At 38.6% G+C, this 19874-nt stretch overlaps 1 protein-coding gene and 1 pseudogene across 8 annotated transcripts in view; both read left to right on the plus strand.

The window, feature by feature from the left end:
• NAA16 (N-alpha-acetyltransferase 16, NatA auxiliary subunit) overlaps positions 1-19874 on the plus strand; it is a 71916-nt gene that overhangs the window by 18447 nt on the left and 33595 nt on the right. For 5 of the 7 annotated variants that reach the window (XR_014794394.1, XR_014794395.1, XR_014794396.1 and 2 more), the window contains exons 7-10: positions 3121-3240; positions 9098-9193; positions 12664-12770; positions 17781-17853. Coding sequence is in view for 1 of the 7 variants with exons in the window: in XM_084876542.1 (XP_084732668.1) it covers positions 3121-3240; positions 9098-9193; positions 12664-12770; positions 17781-17853 (396 nt within the window). In the remaining 6 variants the exon portion in view is untranslated. Of the gene's footprint in view, positions 1-3120; positions 3241-9097; positions 9194-12663; positions 12771-17780; positions 17854-18468; positions 18531-19874 lie in introns of all 7 variants that reach the window. The other 2 variants (XR_014794393.1, XR_014794398.1) reach the window with 1 other exon arrangement.
• Positions 13580-14945, plus strand: LOC311618874 (neurofilament light polypeptide-like; annotated as a pseudogene). The gene has a single exon. The product of its transcript is annotated as a neurofilament light polypeptide-like (transcript).

Genomic DNA, 19874 nt, shown 5'->3' on the forward strand with positions numbered 1-19874 from the left:
CATTCCAATCCCCGACCCCTCCCCACTCATGCCCCCACCACCCTATTGTCCTTGACAATATGTATGCACACAACTCCTTTGGTTGATCTCTCCCTTTTATCCCCAACCTCCCTTTTAGGTCCAACAGTCTGACCCATGGCTCCTTATTTCTGGGTCTGTTCTTGTTCATCAGTCTATATTGTTCACCATTTCCCCTAGATGAGTGAGATCATGTCCTACTGGAAATATACTTATAAGAATCGAAAATGAGGCAAGCAATAATGGTTATGCTGAAAGGCATATGAATCCGTCTGTAGTGAATTTCTTTCTGGGCCACCAGTTCTTTTGAGACCCAATTTCAGTGTCAAATAATTCCTTATTTATATATGTCAGCAAAGATATTTCAGTTCTGGATGGTGGGCAAATAGTAGTAATGCAGGTCCGACCCTCTCTGGTTTGGTCCTGGGCAACCTGCAGTGATACACAGTTGCTGACTGCTATTATGGCAAGGCGACATCAGCATCTTCCATCTCTGGACTGCTTCTCTTCTGTCTACATGGTTGGAGTAGTCCTGTCTTTTCTGTTGCAGGAATCCACATGGTCTCGGAGTTGTTTTCTGAAAATATACAAACATATTCTCGACCAAAAGTTAATAAAGGAATATTTTCTATAAATTTGACTTGGGATCCTTTTTCATTTTTTTCCCAAATGATTTTCCTCTGGCTTGTTTTGACATCATGTGTTTTTTTCATGGGTGCAGATTTAATTTTCTTAAGCAAAACATTATACTACCTTTATATTTTACCCCTCCATATCTGTATATCTCTATCTGTATCTATTTATTTATGTATAGTAAAATATAATGGGAATAATAATTGATACTGGGATTATTGTCTAGTAATAACCTTTACCTTATAGTAGTAGCATATAATAAAGTGTTTGGGCTTGAAGAATTGTATAAACAGGGTAAAAATTAGACTGACCAGAAGTTAATTCTGGAGGAATGGGGCATGTTTATAGTTTTAAGTAGCAAATGTTTATATATATTCACTTTGTGCCAAGCATTATGCTAAACCATTTAAGTTAATTATTTCCTTTGATTATCATAGGAGTGGATTAAGGTAGTTGGTATTTTAGAGGTAAGGAAATGGACATTAGAAGTTTGTAACTTGTTCAGAGCTAGAAATTGGTAAAATTAGTAATTAAATTACATCTAGTTAGTTTTACTATACCCTCTTGGTTTTGAAAAATGTATAATAACATGCATCTTGAATAATATATAACATATATAAATAGCAAAATAATCCGATATTATAAAGAGGTAATATGCAAATTGACCGTCATACCATCACAAGATGGTGGCGTCTGGGGCTGGAGCGGGACTGGCTGCTCCACATGTCTACCGCCAGAGTCCCATCAGCCCTGTGGGGTGGGTGGGAGGGTGGCAAGCACATGGAGCATCTGGGCTTGCCCCCAGGCAGGGCCAGCCCAGGGTGCAGGCAAGCCTTGAATGGTGGCTGCCCAGCCACCCAGGGCCGGCCTGAGGCTCAGTAACCAGGGCCAGCTGAGGCTTGCACTGCCAGCAATTGCAGCAGCAAAGGTGATGGGGTTGTCGCCTTCCCCTGATCACCGGGTAGCCTTCCACCCCTGAGGGCTCCCAGACTGTGAGAGGGGACAGGTGGGGTTGAGGAAACCCCCTTCAGTGCATGCATTTTTATGCAGTGGGCCTCTAGTTGTATATAATAACCACTGTTATATGTTGCCTTCTCTAAGATGATGAAAGCTGAAATAGTATGACTTGAAGACATTTTAGAGGATTATTTGTTTGAAATAGATTATTTGAGGAATGGGAAATTTTAGGGATGGGAAGTTGAAATATATTCTTTTTGAGAATCTACTGTTTATCTGAGACTAGGTGTGCTTTCTATTATGTTTGAGAATTTTAGATATTCATTCCCCATGCTCACTTTCAACTTGTGTGGCTTCTTGAAAGCCACATATAAATTGAACCTTGTAGGTGTCCCACATAACATGGTTTGTGTGGCTTCTTGCTGTGAATTGGGGTTTAGTGTTATTGTTTTACGAGTTAATTCAAATTTTGTGACCTGGAAAGGAAATGAAGAGGATCAGGTGGAGAATTGCTTAATATATGAACTTATCAGGAACAGTACAATTAAATCATGTGCTAGGAAGGTAGGGATATTTCATTAAAATTATTTAACAATCTTTAATAATAAAAGCGTAATAATAAAAGGGCAAAATATGCTAATTAGACTAGACATCCTTCCAGGTGACCTTCTAGATTAGGGGTGTCGAACTCAATCAGAGAAGGGGCCAAAATCTAAAATCCAGCCTAAATCGCGGGCCGAATGGTTTACTGAACAGTCATAAACTGACAATGTCATAAACTGACAGCGGAGTGCAGTGATGACAGCGCGGTGCGGGCCACATTGCAAGGCCTGGCGGGCTGGATTTGGCCCGCGGGCCTTGTGTTTGACACATGTGTTCTAGATGAAGCCAAGGCTGCAAGGGAAGCCTGGGTCCAGGGTGTCTGCTGGCAGCTGGAGGGAATCCTGGGTTCCGGGTGCCAGAGGGAAGTTGGTACTGGCCACTGTGAGGAAGAAAGGCCTATTCTTGCATGAATTTGGTGCATCAGGCCTCTAGTATATATAAAAGCCTAAGCAACTGGTCGACTGAATGACCAATTGATTAGTTGCTATGACACACACTGACCACCAGGGGGCAGATGCTCAATGCAGGAGCTGCCCTATGGTGGTCAGTGTGCTCCCACGGCTATCCTCCTGTGGCCCCTCCCTCTGCCGGCCAACTTCCTGTGGCCCCGATCAGTCCCAATTGCAGGCCAGGCGAAGGGACCCCCTCTATGCACGAATTAGTGCACTGGGCCTCTAGTGTTAGTATAGTAGAATGTGCAAATGAAGGTCCATTTCTGAAGGCAAGCTATAAATTAATCTATGTTTAGTTATACAAACTGCAATATGCCCATACATATTGGGAGGGAGGCACATACAGTTCTGTTCTCTATAAATATCTACTATACTAATAATGTTTAGTGGTATCTCTGGGATCAGAAAGGTATTTAATGTTTGAGTTAAATGATTGTGATTTTAAACTTAATTTTAGGGGAAATGCTATTGAAATTGGGAAGATTAAAAGAAGCCAGTGAAGTATTCAAAAACTTGATTGATCGGAATGCAGAAAATTGGTGTTATTATGAAGGCCTGGAAAAAGCTCTGCAACTTAGTATGTACTGATTTTTCTTTTCTACCTTCTTTTAACTATTGTTTGAAGTATAATTGTGATAATATTTGAAGACATTTATTTCTTGCCCTATAATTCATTTTTTCATGTAGGAAAATTATTGGAGTGAAAATGAATTAAAATATTTATACTTAAGTGAGAAATGTGTATAGATAATGATTATGTTACTTATTTAGATTAGAGAGATGGGAAAAACAATGAGTTTTCTCTTTCAGGGAAGTGTCATAATCCTATCTAATGAGGGAATATGCTAATTGACCATCACACCCTTACAGAGATGGTGGTGCCCACAGCCAATAAGGAGGGAATATGCTAATTGACTGCCATGCCCTCTAAGATGGCGGCACTCACAGCCACAAGATGGCGGCGTCCACTCCCCTCAGCCCTGCTGAAGCGCCTGTCTGAGGAGTCCCCCAGTCCCAGGGCCACCCCGAGGCTCAGGCAAGCCTTAGATGGTGGCTGCCCAGCCACCCAGGGCCACCTGAGGCTCAGGTAACCAGGGCCGGCTTAGGCTCAGTGGCAGCAGCAGATGTTTGAGGAGGGTGTTGCCCACCCCTGAGGGCTCCCAGACTGTTATAGGGGGCAGGCCAGGCTGAAGGACTTCCCCTCCCCTGCATGAATTTTCATGCACCAGGCCTCTGGTTATTTAATATTTTTAAAGAATTGGATGTCTATTATACTCAACCTCTAAATAAGAATTGGGCTAAAGAAACTTTCCTGGGAGTATATGGTATATACATTGTTATAAAAATTGTTCTGTGAATTTAAAACTAGGTTAATTTGTGTGGATTAAAATGTTACACATCTTTGAAATTATATAACCTTGACCCTTTTTAGAAATCTAGGGTCATTGTTCAAATTTTCCCTAACATTTTCATAATTAAATGTTGTTAGCAATTAACATTTCTAAAATCCTGTTATTTATGGCTAAATATATGACTGAAATAATTATGAAATATGGCTTAGGTATGTTGAAAGCAGAATTTTAAATTTAATAAGTAAATAGGCAGCTACCCATATTCATTTTAGTAGTACTAGAGGCCTGGTGCACAAAAATTCATGCTCTGTGGGGGAGGTCCCTCAGCTTGGCCTGCCCCCTCTCATAGTCCGTGAGGCCTCAGGGGATGTCCTACTGACAGCTTAGGGAGCAGGCCTAAGCTGAAGTTTGACCTTCCTCTGGGGGGAAGTCTCAGCCCCCATCACCCTGCCACTGCTGCTGCCTCTGGCCTCCCTCTGTGAGAGGTGACAGGGCCGATCAGGGGAAGGTGCCGCCCCCATCACTCCACTGCTGCTGCACCTCTTTGCCCTCGCACTGCTGCAGCTTTGTCTGGAAGATGTTCAGTCTAATTAGCGTATTACTTTTCCATATATATATATTTTAGACAGAGAGGAATTGAGAGGGATAGAGAGTTAGAAACGTGGATGAAAGAGAAACATCGACCAGCTGCCTCTTGCACATCCCCCACTGGGGATGTGCCCGCAACCAAGGTACGTGCCCTTGACTGGAATCGAACCCAGGACCTTTCAGTCCACAGGCCGATGCTCTATCCACTGAGCCAGACCAGTTTCGGCGCATATTACCTTTTTATTGGTATAAATTGTTATGTCCTGCCAAGACCGGTTTGGCTCAGTGGATAGAGCATCAGCCTGTGGACTGAAAGGTCCCGGGTTCGATTCCGGTCAAGGGCATGTACATTGGTTGCGGGCACATCCCCAGTAGGGGGTGTGCAAGAGGCAGCTGGTCGATGTTTCTCTCTCATTGACATTTCTAACTCTATCCCTCTCAATTCCCCTCTATGTAAAATCAATAAAATATATTTAAAAAAAAAAAAAAAAGCCAAAAACAGTTTGGCTCAGTGGATAGAGCGTCGGCCTGCGTACTGAAGGGTCCCAGGTTCGATTCCGGTCAAGGGCATGTACCTTGGTTGCGGGCACATCCCCAGTGGAGGGTGTGCAGGAGGCAGCTGATCGATGTTTCTCTCTCATCGATGTTTCTGACTTTCTATCCTTCTCCCTTCCTCTCTGTAAAAAAATCAATATAATATATTTTTTTTAAAAATTAAAAAAAAATAAATTGTTATGTCCTAATCCTTGTTATAAATTAATTTGGGTTTTTTGCTTGTATTTAAAATTTAATGTCACAATTACTAAAGTATTTTTAAATGTTTATTAGAAAATGATGGAAATTTTAATATTGGTTAGATCAATCTAGTGTTTTTGTTGTTGTTTTTTAAAATAGGACAGAAGTCATGCCTGAAAGTTGGAAATGTGAGATAACCATGATTTTCCTTTAAACTACCAGTTACTGACATCCCATCTAATAAAAGAGCAATATGCAAATTGACCGCACCTCCTCTACACCCACAAGCCATGCCCACTAGCCAATCAGGAGCGAGTTAACCAAACCAATATGACTGCAGCCACAGAGAGAGCAGGAGGCTTTCGTTTCCCTGGCAATGGAGGAAGCCAAGCTTTCTGCCTGCATTGGCCTCTGCTTAAGGCTACAAAGTTTCAATTATAGAAGATAAATAAATCCCAACAAAAATGGCTGGGGCCACGGAGCAAGCAGGAGGCTTGGCTCAGTTCAAGGCTACAAAGTTTCAATTATAGAAGATAAATAAATCCCAGATACCAGGGCCTCCACTTGGGTCGCCAGGGGGCATGGCCAGCCTGAAAGCCACCACAGGTCCCTTGCCCAGGCCGCCCCACACCCCAAGGGGACCCCAACCCTGACCCAGGACACCCTTCAGGGCAAACCTTTGCACCCACCCTTGCACCCAACCTCTATCCTATATAATAAAAGAAAAATACTCAAATTGACTGTCACTCCAACACACAAGATGGCTCCCCCATATGATCAAAGATGACTGACCCCATGTGGGGACAAGATGGCGAGCAGGATAGGACAGTTGGGAGGGACCAGGTCTGAAAGGGAGGGCAGTTGTGGGCAATCATGCCAGCAGGGGAAGGTAGTTGGGAGGGACCAGGCCTGCAAGAGAGGGCAGTTGGGGGCGATCAATCCCGCAGGAGAGCGCAGTTAGTGGTAAACAGAGTGGCAGAGGAGGGAAGTTGGGGGCAACCAGGAAAGGGCAGTTTTGGGGGACCCAGGCCTGCAGGGTAGGGCAGCTAGGAGTGACTAGTCCTGCAGAGGAGGGCAATTAGGGGCAAAAAGACTGGTAGGTGAGCTTAGGCATCAATCATGCTGGCAGGGGAGTGGTTAGGGGTGATCAGGCTGGCAGGCAGTAGCGGTTAGTGTCAATCAGGAAGGCAGGCAGGCAAGAAGTTGGGAGCCAGCAGTCCCAGATTGTGAGAGGGATGTCTAACTGCCTGGTAGGATGGGGCCTAAATGGGCAGTCGGACATCCCTCGAGGGGTCCCAGATTGGAGAGGGTGCAGGCTGGGTTGATGGACAATTTTGTGCACCGGGCCTCTAGTGTAGCTATTAATACAGATTATTTACATGTTTTAGTAAAATGAATATAATGTATTCTGTATGTCAGAATGCATACTTAATCTAAAATGTCTTCATTATAAAACTAATTGCATTACTTTATCTTTTTTGGTTCCTTAGGATCTTTTCTCCCCCATGGTAAGTTCTGGAGCTCCAACTTGTGACTTGAAATAGGGCATTGAAATGGTTTGGTTCTGTCTTAATGATATTATTTTAACTATTTTACAACACTTGTTATATCTGGGATAGTGAAAAAAAGTTTTTTTATATGTATATTTTATTGATTTTTTTTACGGAGAGGAAGGGAGAGAGATAGTCAGAAACATTGATAAGAGAGAAACATCATCGATCAGCTGCCTGTTGCATGACCCCCACTGAGGATGTGCCCACAACCAACGTCTGTGCCCTTGACTGGAATCGAACCCGGGACCCCTCAGTCCGCAGGCCGATGCTCTATCCACTGAGCCAAACCGGGTTTGGATTAGAACTGCTTTTTAAAAATACAAATAAATAAACAAAAGCCCACAATAGCCTTCATGTGAATTTTAGTGGAGGTTGCTTGATATTTCATGAAGTCTCCAATCATTAACAGAATCTAAAAATTATTTTTCACATATCCCAGTTCCAAAAATCCAGCCACATTGGAGCTCCAAAACATATTATTGGGAGAAGGAAGCATCTTAAACAAAAGCAAACAAATACATTGTTTATAATCATGATTGTGAACACTGCATTTATTATGGAAATACTTTGATTAGGACTAAGAGTTATTCTTAAAATAATTGTATTTCTGTGGTCTGAATTAAATTCCTCATAAATCTTATAGTTTAAAAAGAGGTTTGTTTGCTTTTTCTGAAAATTCTGCAGTCAGATGGCTTATTGCTTATGTAAAATAATGCATGCAATCTACCTTTGTAAATTATGCAGGATATTGTTTTAGAATAACCAGATACAGAATTATAACCTGCAAATTTTTGTTGGAAAGTATCATATAGATTATATTAGATGAATAGCTTCTGTTTAGTACTATAAAATTAGGTGATCTTGGGAGGGAAGATATAACTTTCTATTAGAAGTATATTTTATATCATTGTATTTGGGAGAAATGATAATACTACTTTAAATAACTAGTGTTAATAGGGTTCTTTATGATGGATTTTCATTGAGTATTTTAGTGACAAGGCTGCTTTAGAAATTTAGTTTATCTTTTCACATAGAAAACATTTGCATTCAAGATCTTAAAACTGCTGCTTCTCTTAACCCTACCAGACCGCTGTACCGATTTTTTGATAATTTCTGAATCTGCCACTATACTGCTGTACCTATTTTCAGTTCTTTGCCTAGACCTATTTTCTACAATGTCTTTTAAGTTCCATCTTATTCTAACACTTGTTTGCATGTAGCTAACATTTTTCTATATCATGTTTTTTTCTCTTTAATGCTCAGGAGCCAAGGGGGATAGTTAGGTTCAGGGCCTCAGGTCTGGTAGGTTTAAGCCTAATCAATGGATGTTATAGACTTTCTGTTATATATGTAGACCTCATTGGACTAGTGAGCTCATGTTAAATATGTTATAAAGAAGTGATTTTCAACCTTTTTAATCTCGTGGCACACATAATTACTAAAATTTTGTTGCATTCCAAAATATATATATTTTGCCAATCTGACAAAAAAATAGGTATATAATTTTGATTCATTCATACTGGATGGCTTTTGTTGTGTTGGGTATTGTCATTTTTCTATTTGACACTCTAGGGAAAAGAGGTCAGTGCCTCTGACTAAATAGTCGGGTATTGCATGTCTTAAAATTTTTTCTTGCACAACAGTGTGCCTCTTGTTGCACTCTGGTTTAAAATCTCTGTTATAAAAGAACATTTTCTTTTTCATGGGTTGTGTACCAAGGAATACAAGGCAAATGCAGATTATCTTGAGTATTTTCGTCTTATGTGTATATGATTTTAGTTGCATATACAATACAATATGTTTTACTAAAAGAAGTTTTGGATTTTTCCAGAGATTGTTTTTAAAATGGTTGTTTACTAATTATATTATTTCACCACCACAGACATTTTAATGTCATTCTTATAAAAATTAGAGTAGCTTTAATATTGTTCATTTAATTTTTCTTATAATTTTAAAGTTCATTAGTATTTTATGATAGATACTAGAGGCCCGGTGCATGAATTCATGCACAGATGGGGTTTGGCTGGCTTGCCCCATTTGAGGCCAATCCAGCTGGCCAGGGGGCGGGGAAGCCAGAGGTTGAACAGCCGGCCCTGCCCTGTGGTCAGACTCTCAGTTGAAGTGGCAATTAACATATTAGCCTTTTATTATATAGGATAAGTTTTCATTATTATTTGAATTTCACATATATTTTTTTTGATAATAGGCACTTTAGAAGAAAGGCTTCAGATTTATGAAGAAATTAGTAAGCAGCACCCCAGAGCAATTTCACCTAGAAGATTGCCTTTGAATCTTGTCCCAGGTAATATTAGCATATCTTTAACTAATAATTATTTGTTAAAATTACTCAGCACAATTTACATTTTACATCTGTACCATTCTTGGAGGTGGGCATGGTCATTTATTAATTTATTATGCATCTGTTAATAAAAGTGTTCAGTATATAGCTATATGTTGGTTTTATGTATCAGAAATTATATAAAATTATTTTTCTTATGTGACTTTAAAAATTAAATGCCATTTTAGAAGGTAAATGAAATTCTTAGAGTTGATGACAAATTTTATATGAGGTAATATGATTTAAGTCACATGTGTCAAACACAAGGCCCGCGGGCCAAATCCAGCCCGCCAGGCCTTGCAATGTGGCCCGCACCGCGCTGTCATCACTGCACTCTGCTGTCAGTTTATGACATTGTCAGTTTATGACTGTTCAGTAAAGCATTCGGCCCGCGATTTAGGCTGGATTTTAGATTTTGGCCCCTTCTCTGATTGAGTTCGACACCCCTAATTTAAGTGGTAGAAATTTTGTAGTTTTGGATAATTTAAGAAAATAAGTTCAAAGAAAGAGTTGTGAGCTCTTTGTACCCATCATGTTCAATATAAGAATATCACATTCCTGTTGAAGGTCTTCTCTTCTCAGACTTGACATCTTTCCTGATAATTGGTTTTTATCATGCCATTGTTTTTATAGAGCTCTATATATTTCATATGTCCAGAAACAAAACAAAAAAAGCCCTGCTTTTATACTTATAAATTGGAGTATTATAGTTTATATTCTGTGATTTGCTTTTATTAAACAATAGTATATTAATGACCTTGTTTCAGGTTGTTGTATGTAGCTAAACTCATTCACATTTGGGCTGTATAAGAGGTAAAAAGTACATTAGCTCTTTACATAATTGATATCTTTTTGATGATTTTGGAAGAGTTTTTCTTATACCTAAAACAAAAACTACGAGATGGGTAATAGTAATTTTTGGATATAATACCACATGAGAATGAGTAGTTGAGTAGCTGTTTGTAGGCTTCTTCTTCTTTTTTTTTTTTTTTATAATATATTTTATTGATTTTTTACAGAGAGGAAGGGAGAGAGATAGAGAGCTAGAAATGTCGATGAGAGAGAAACATTGACCAGCTGCCTCTTGCACAACCCCTACTGGGGATGTGCCCGCAGCCAACGTACATGCCCCTGACTGGAATCGAACCTGGGACCTTTCAGTCCGCAGACCGATGCTCTACCACTGAGCCAAACCGGTTTCGGCTGTTTGTAAGCTTCTTGTTTGACTAGTATTTGAAACTGTATGAATGTATCATCCAAAGGGTACAAAACTGTCTCTCTCCCTGGCAACCAAGTTTACTTTCCTAGAGACAACTGTTGTTACCAGTATATGGTGTGTTCTTCTAGAAATACATTGTGCATATACAAATAAAAATATGTTTGGCAAGTTGATTTATAGTTCCCTCCCCTCCTTTTGTACAAAAGTGATAGCAAACATAGATTTTTCTGCTCCCCACTGCCAGCCTCCAATTGGGATGGGGCCAGCCCTGCAATCTCCTGCATCTTCTTCCCCCAGCTGGCCTGGCCCCACTTGTGCACAAATTCATGCACCAGGCCTTTAGTTTTAAATAAAATCTGCCAGTATAATATGCATAGACTGAGAAATTTGACCAAGAAGTGGAGTTTAGAGTAATCTCTGACATGAAAATAAATGCTTGTTTTTCAGCAGATAGCAAATATGGAAAAGATTATTAACCATATAAATACAATAGCTGTCAGATAGCAAGGCATATAATGATAGGCAACATTTATTGATTACTATATGTCATACACATTGCTTACTATTGTATACTTATTATCTTGTTTGAACCATACAAGAGTACTCTTGAGGCTAATGGTGTTACACTCATTTTACAGTAGAGAAAGATAGATTTTAGTAGACAAGTTGTTTGCACAAGGTCATACAAAGTAAGTGGAGGTTTATATTCCTATAAGCAGCAACATCTCTGCTACCACAATACAATATTGTTAACTTTTGCTTTATTTCAGAGGACGTGCTGGAAAGATTTTATTTCTGAAATTTCTTTTGATTTTTAAGGAAGTAATGATGTATATTTAACCCAAAGAGAAATTTTGTGTTGTCTTGGTAATCTGTGATTTTCAAAAGACCTATACTTTGTATATGATCACATAAAAGATTAGTGATAATCTGGAAACAGTCTTTATAGTAAATTGAGTTAACAAATGTAACTTTTTATATTTGATAAATTTTGCACTCAGTAAAAGTTAAATTTCTCTTTTTTATTTTATGGCATGTAATTATATTGAGGATACATATTTTGTTTAGCCCTGTTGGTCATAACAAATAGAAATAACCATTTCAGGTTGGAGCTTTTTTTTGTAAAGTGTGATTCATAAAGAAACCTTGAGAGTTCATTTTCTTAACCTTACTTTTCGTTAAACCATTTATGACAAGCAAGCATTCCTTTTAAAATATATACATATATATTTTATTTTTAGAGAGAGGAAGGGAAAAGGAGAGATAGAAGCATTGATGAGAGAAACATCAATTATCTGCCTCCTTGACCTCCCCCTACTGGCAATTGAGCACATAACCCAGGCATGTGCCTGACTTCTTAGTACATGGTAATTTTCAATCATGGAGCCATAGCTGAATTAGAACCTTGTATTTAATATTAATACCTTTTTCAGTTTTTTATCTGCTTTCAAAAAGTGATACCAAAATTATTTTTGGGAGGTTTAACAGTAATAGAATTATTTACTTGATATTGCAAATAGGGTATTTACAATATTTTAATTCTAATGTTAGAATGTCCCAGCGTTCAGACTAATGTCTAATAACATGTGTTCTTTTATTTATTGTCTTTCTCACTCCTGAAATGTTAAGTTCCATGATTTTTAAACTTTAATACCCAGTATTGGGAATGTGCCTGGCACATAGTAGGTGCTTGGTAGATGATTGTGGAGTGAATGAATGTTGAAGTAAATAACTAGTTGGTTTGGAACATTTGTAAATACTGCTTTAGTTTTTAAAAATTATTTTGGCTGCTACTAGAATATAGTGTGGTTACAGTAGAATCATTTTATAATCTTCAGAGTCCTTTATGAGTTGTTTGCTCTTAGGACTGAATCAGTGCTGGTTGTTGAGATTAGGATATATATTTGCTATGGGGGTTATATTTAGAGTGGTGACTATATTTTTACTCAAACCTGCATAGTCCTTTTATTTATCTATCTTTGGAAGTGTTCCGATATTTTGAACCTAGGTCTAGGGAAAACTATAGCTGCCAACTGAGATATTTGGTGTTAGGCTTTTTGCTGGTAACAAACAAGAAATCATGCTTGCTGACTGAGTTTTGGGTTTAAAAATTGGCAAGAAGTGTATTTGTTTCCGAATTGATTTTTACTTATAAAATTATTTTGAGAACTATTTACATTCATTAAACCATAACAAAATACACTTTCCTTTCTAGGTGAAAAATTTAGAGAGCTAATGGATAAGTTCCTGAGAGTTAACTTCAGTAAAGGCTGCCCACCGTTGTTTACTACTTTGAAATCTTTATATTACAATACAGAAAAGGTAAAATTTGGTCTTCATTCACTTTTGCTGCAGTCTTTTTGCTAAGTTGTTTTAGAAAGATTTTCATGTAAATAATATGCTATCTATTATATAAAAAGCCTGTGGTCATCACGTCATCACACCGTAACGACTGATCAGCAGGAAGCTGATGGGTGGGGACTTGACTCAGGAGGACTTGACTGGGGCATGGTTGGATTTCTGGGTTTTGCCTCCTGTAGCTGTGGGACTCTTTCTGGGTCTTGCCTCTCATGGCGGCAGCGGCTGCAGGACTCTTTCTGGGTCCCGCCGAGCTGCGGGACTTTGGGTTCTGTGTCTCAAGATTTCATGTGCTGGGCTCGTAGTTTATCTACACTAATAAAAGATAAAAATGCTAATTGACCGTATCTTCGCTACACCCGCAGCCAATTAGGAATGGTGTGCAAATTAAGCAACAAAGATGGAGGGGAAATTTGCATATGAAGGAGGGGCAGGCAGCGCCTGATGCGGCCTTTGGGGTCCATTCAGCCATTGGTAACCAAGCAGGCCTGGCGAGTAGTGCCTGATAGTGCCTGAGGGATCAAGGCAACCATTGGGGTCAGGCAGGACTGGCAGACTGCGCCTGATGCCACCCACAGTGTACATGCTGCCATCGGGGACAAGGCAGGCCAGGCGGGCAGTACCTTATGCACCCTTGGCGTCCAGGCGTCCATTGGTAACCGGGCAGACCTGACGAGCAGTGCGTGACACCGTCCGCAGTGTCCAGGCCACCATTGGTAACCAGGCAGGCCAGGTGGGCAGAGCCTGATGTCGCCTGCTGGGTCAAGGCAATGGTAGGTAACCGGGCAAGGCCAGGGGGCAGCGCTTGATGCCACCCACAGTGCCCAGGCAGCCACTGGGACCCTGGGTAGGTTTGGGTGTCCAGGGTCTCTTGGATCACTGTCTGCCCCTGGGCTGACTGTGGACAGCGGTGGAGCAGGCCGGGGTTTAACATTTTAATGAAAATTGAATGGGCCCTGGCCCACTGCGCCAGTCCCTGGCGAGGAGAGGGCAGTGGGCAGTTAGCAGGCACCAGGGCTTGGAAGGGATTGGGAGAAACCTGCAGGTATGTTACCAGGAAAAGGTGCTGAACCATGATGATGCAGAGGGCTGGCTAATGGAGGCACGCAAAGGTGCAGATGAAATGGCTCTCACTGATGATGAGCTTGAAAAGTGCACCAACAGCCTGATGAACTAAATCACCTTTCTGAAGAAGGTGCATGAAGAGGATATCACCGAGCTGCAGGTGCAGATCCAGTATGCTCAGATCTTCATGGAGATGGGCATGTTTTCCAAGTCCGACCTCTGCCATGCTCAAGGACATCTGCGCCTAGTATGAGAGGCTGGCTGCCAAGAACATGCAGAATGCAGAAGAATGGTACAAGAGCTGCTTCACCATGCTGACCAAGAGCACTGCCAAGAACACCTACGGGGTGCGCACCACCAAGGAGGAGGTATCTGAAAGCTGCCACCTGCTCAAGGCCAAGACCCTGCAGATCAAAGCATGCCGGGGCATGAACTAAGTTTTGGGAAAGCAGCTGCGAGAGCTGGAGGATAAACAGAACTCTGATGTTAGTGCTATACACGACAAAGTCAACAAATTAGAAAATGAGTTGAGAACTACAAAGAGTGAAATGGCATGGTATTTAAAAGAATACCAGGACCTCCTCAGTGTGGCTTGGGGCATTGACATTGCAGTTTACAGGAAACTCTTGGAAGGTGAGAAGACCCAGCTCAGTTTCACCAGTGTGGTAAGCATAGCCAGTGGCTACTCCCGGAGTTCCCAGATCTTTGGTCGATCTTCCTAAGGTGGTTTACAGACTAGCTCCTACTTGATATCCGCTTGCTCCTTCCCTTCTTAATACACCAGCCATGTCCAGGAGGAGCAGATGAAGGTGGAAGAGACCATTGAGGCTGCAAAAGCAGAGGAAGCTAAGGATGAACACCCTTTTGAAGGAGAAGCTGAAGAGGAGGAGGAGAAGGAGAAGGAAGTAGCTGATGAAGAGGAAGGAGAGGAAGAGGAAGAAGGTGCCAAGGAAGAATTTGAGGATGCAAAGGAGGAAGAAGTAGGAGGTAAAGGTGAAGGAGAAGATGCCCCAGGATGAGAAGAAAGATGAAGGTGCTGGGGAAAAGCAAGCAACCAAGAAAAGATTGAGCCTCTTTTCTTAATTATTTCAGGAATAATCCTCCTGAAACCAGGTCAACCCTGTCACCAACCAAGCAGTTTAGTTCCCGATACTATATGAATTAAGAAATCAATATATGTAACATTCCGAAGTTACTCAGGTTGGACATTAAATGTTGTGCTATGACTTTTCTTCTTATGCAGAGTAACTGCTTGCTTGCAGAGTGGCTTCCTGGCTTGCTTCCAGCCTGTGCATGGTCCATGCTTATGAGTTCAGGATCTATGACAATGCAAATAATTCAAATGTTTACAATAAAAACACATGAATACATGGATTCACTGATGTTAATGTTAAACTTCATGAAAAAAATAGTCCTTTGAGTCTTTGGTGGTTAGAAATTAAAGACCTCAAATCATGTGCAATAAACAGTAAAGTTACACTGAATGACAAAAAAAAATACATTAGGGGCCAGAAAACATTCAAAGAACTGGGGAACCATTTCCAAATCAGGAAGGGAAGTCACAGTTTATATTATTGCTATGAATAAAGTATTTCCTACTACTTACAACATATTTAATGTAATATATTAGATACCTTCCTATGAAGTATGTATTTTGCTTATATACTCATTCATTGATAGATACTTGGGTTGTTTCCACGTTTTGGTTATTGTGAATAATTCTTTTATGACCATGGATGTACAAATATCTCTTCTAGACCCTGCTTTTTTTGGATGTATATACTCAGAAATAGAATTTTGGGTCATTTTGTAATTCTGTTTTTAATTTTTTGAGGTACTGCCATAATGTTTTCCATAACAATTATGTTATTTTACATTCCTACCAACGGTGCACAAGGGTTCCAATTTCTTAACATCCTCATCAAGTTGTTTTCAATTTTTTGTTTTGTTTTGTTTTAGCCATTCCTCCTGGGTGTGAAGTTGTATCTCATTGTATTATAGTTTTTATTTGCATTTCTATAATGATTATTCCTGTGCCTCTTTTCATGTGCTTACGGCTTATTTTTATGTCATTTCTGAAAGAATGTCTATTCAAGTACCTGTCCCATTTTTAAAATCAGATTTTTTTGTGTGTGTGTTTGTATTTATGAGTTCTCTATATATTCTGAATAGTAATCTTTTATTAGATATATGATTTGCAAATATTTTTTCCCATTCTGTGGGTTGCCTTTTTACTCTGTGGGTAGAGACTCTTTTGATGCACAAAACTTTCATGAAGTTTAATTTGTCTATTTTTGTATTGTTTTGTTTGTTACCAATACTTTTGGTGTCATATATAAGAAAGCATTGCCAAATCCAATGTTGGGGAGCTTTTTTGTCCTGTTTTTTTTTTTTTGTTTGTTTTGTTCGTTTGTTTGTTTGTTTTTTCCCTAAGAGTTTTATTGTTGTAGGTCTTACATTTAGGTTCTTAATCCATTTTGAGTTATTGGTTTCTAGTCTTAATGTAACTCTGTGAGTCAAGAATTGCCCTTGAGTAGTAAGTATGCTGGGGACATCGGTGACCAATATAGCAGAGTAGTTAAGAGCTAGCCTTGCTGCTTGGGTTAAATTCTGGTTTTTCCATTTTATACTTTCAGCTAATTTTAATTTTTCTTTGCATGTTTAAAGCACTTGTGACAATTAATGGCTTATTATTGTTATTGTTACCCTGCCTGTTATATTCTTTTCTTTTTTTGTGTGATATTAGTAGCATCTCACTTTATAAAACTAGAAAACTTTCAAATTATCAAAATAATACCATATTGGTCAGACACTATTAAAAGTTTTAATGGTTTTCCTTCACTTTTTTTTTGACATTGTAACAGATTTCATTACACAAAACTTTACAATCCCCAAACCATATCTATATAATAAAAGCATAATATGCTAATTAGTCCAGACGTCCTTCTGGACGACCTTCTGGATGAAGCTGGGGCTTCGAGGGAAGCCTGGGTCTCAGGTGCCAGAGGGAAACCAGTGCCAGCAGTTGGGGGAAGGAAGGCCTACTCTTGCACGAATTTCGTGCATCAAGCCTCTTGTATACTATATAAGTCAGACAGAAAGTATGCACACATAACTTTGTTGTAAAAAAAAGTATAGTTGCTGTGGAAATTCCTTTACTTTTGACCTTATTTTTTTCTTTGAGTTCACAAATAAGATGGTTATTTTCCAATTTATTCTAAATAGTTAACATCAATAGGCATTTAAAATCAGTAGGTACATTTAATGTCTACTGCCACTTATAATTCTTGTAACTTTTCATTTGGCACTTTCAGGACATAGAACATTTATAGTGCAGTTTATAATATTTTTGTTCTACCTGAGTAGCATTGAAATTCAAATCTGTTTATTAAAGTGGACATCTAGTTTACTTAACCTCTTTTTTCATCAACTTACTGTATAGTTTAGATCAATTTTTTTTGACTTTTTTATGATGAGTGACATTTTAGAAAATTTGAATATATAATGGCCTACAACTCCACAGTAAAACAGTGAGAAGCAAAAAGCAAATAAATTAACTTAGTAATAAATTATACACATGTGTTTATTGGAGGAATAGAGGTTTTGTAATAACTAATAATAGTTTGTCCTTCAAAACCTAAAACTACTTATTAGGATGAGAAATTAATGAGATTCTGTTTTATTATTAATAAAGAGATCAGTGTGTTTTCTGTGTGTGTGTGTGTGTGTGTGTGTGTGTGTGGTTTTTTTCTCACTTTTCCCCACATAGGAAATGGGGAAGAGCAGATACTTTAGTAGCTTAGTTAATTTTTAATTTTGAAATAAGCTATATATTGTTTCCAAATCTAATTTAATTTACAATAAATATAAATACCTTTAATGAAATATTTAAAACTGTTTCTTTGACAGATATCTGTGATCCAGGAGCTTGTTACTAATTATGAAGCCTCTCTTAAAACATGTGACTTTTTTAGCCCTTTTGGTAAGTTTAAATTAGATTCAACTGGAATTTGATTACTCATTTAATCCATATTTAATAATTTACACTAAAACTATCTTATGTTTATTATGTACATGATACATGATAACTATTTACTGAAAAGTTTTTGAATTAGTGAATAAAATACAAAGAGCACTTCAATTTTATTTAATTAAAAATTTCCATAATGTGAGGTGGGAGTTAATCCTATTTTAACACAAGACTTGAGAGACTGAATGGCTTGCCAGAGATGATGCAGTTAGGTTTTTTGTGTTGTTGTCTTTTTTTTTTTTTAACATTTTATTGATTTTTTACAGAGAGGAAGGGAGAGGAATAGAGAGTTAGAAACATATATGGAGAGAAACATTGATCAGCTGTCTCCTGCACACCTTCTACTGGGGATGTGCCTGCAACCAGGGTACATGCCCTTGACCGGAATTGAACCTGGGAGCTTTCAGTTCGCAGGCCGATGCTCTATCCACTGAGCCAAACTGATTAGGGCCAGTTAGTTTTATTGAAATACATTATTGCTGAATCCCTACTTTCTCCTCTTTGTTTTTTTGTATTTTTTTTACTTCAAATTCTATAAAAATTGGTTCTTTGTTTTTCTGTTTATAGGGGCATATGTAAATCAAGGCAGCTTCAAAAAATACTCTAGATTGCTTTCAGTGATGCAGATGGTAACTTTAGTCTGGTTTCTTCGTGTCTTTTATATATCATTGCTCCCTTGTTTTTGTCAGTTTGAAACAAATTCCATATAATAGATACAGAAGTAAATAGAATAATGAACTCTTGTGTCCCCATCACCCAGCTTCTGCTGTGAACATTTTTGCCAGTCTTATTTGAAGTACCTTTTGTCTACTTCTTTTCCTGGAATACTTTTAAAGCAGACATACTATTTTACCTGTCATTATTTTAGTATACATCACTAGCTGTTTAAAACCACATGTTTAAGATGTAACCACAGTTCTGACTAACACAAAATTAATTCTCATACCATATCTAATACCCCATGTACATGCAAATTTCCCTGATTACCTTAAGTCTTTGTATAATTGGTTTATTTCAATCTGGATCCCACTAAAGTCCACACTTGATTTTTATGTCTCTGATATTCTTTTAATTTTGAGGAATGTCCTCCACTTCCTTAAAAAAAAGTTATTTGTTTAAAGGTTGTCTGTGTAATGTCACATATTCTGGATTTGGCTAATTTGCTTTCTCATGATATCATTTAATATGTTTTGCTATCATCTATGTATATTTTTTGTAAACATAAATTTACAAGCTTGATTAGAATCAGGTTCCTTTTGAGTACTTCATATGTGATGCATTGTACTTCCTGTTATATCACAACTTGAGGCAGAAGATACTCTGTCTCCTTGTGATGTTAAGGTTGGTCAGGTTTCAGACAGTGCCAGCCTGATCTGCCCATTAAAGCATTCCTCATTGGCCTCTCACCTAATGGTTTCAGCAGCCACTGAGAATCTTTGCCCCAATCTCTTATTTTATTCAAATAATCATTTCTTTTGTATTTATTAGTTAGAAATCTTATAAAGAACTTCTTATCAAATATTCAGTTCCTCTGAACTATAATTTATGGAGGAGGAATAAGATAAATGCTAGGCTCTTTGCCTTTCTTTATTATTTGTGTTTAAGTTATAGTAATTTGTGCGTTTGCATGTTGTTGTTTTATTTGGTAGCTAGTCCAGATGACCTGAGTTTTTCTGATATAGTATGGGTAAATTCTCTTTTTCATTCTTACTTCCTCATTTTATACCTGTAGAACTTAATTTAGCCACTTCTATAATCTATTTTGAGAGCTTGGTATTTATTTCTTTATCCTATTGTAGCTTGAAGATACAGGATGGATAACAGCTGATTGTATATGAGTGTTGTTGTCATATAGAGTTACTTCTACCTTGTCAGGAAAGTATCTATATATATAAAAGGCTGATATGCATAGTGTCCCCTTGGTAGTTCAATCACTCGCTATGTCGTTCACTTACCACCAAGGGGTGGCTTGG

This window comes from Pipistrellus hanaki, assembly GCF_964339955.1.
Source record: "Pipistrellus hanaki genome assembly, chromosome: 3".
Lineage (NCBI taxonomy): Eukaryota > Metazoa > Chordata > Mammalia > Chiroptera > Vespertilionidae > Pipistrellus > Pipistrellus hanaki.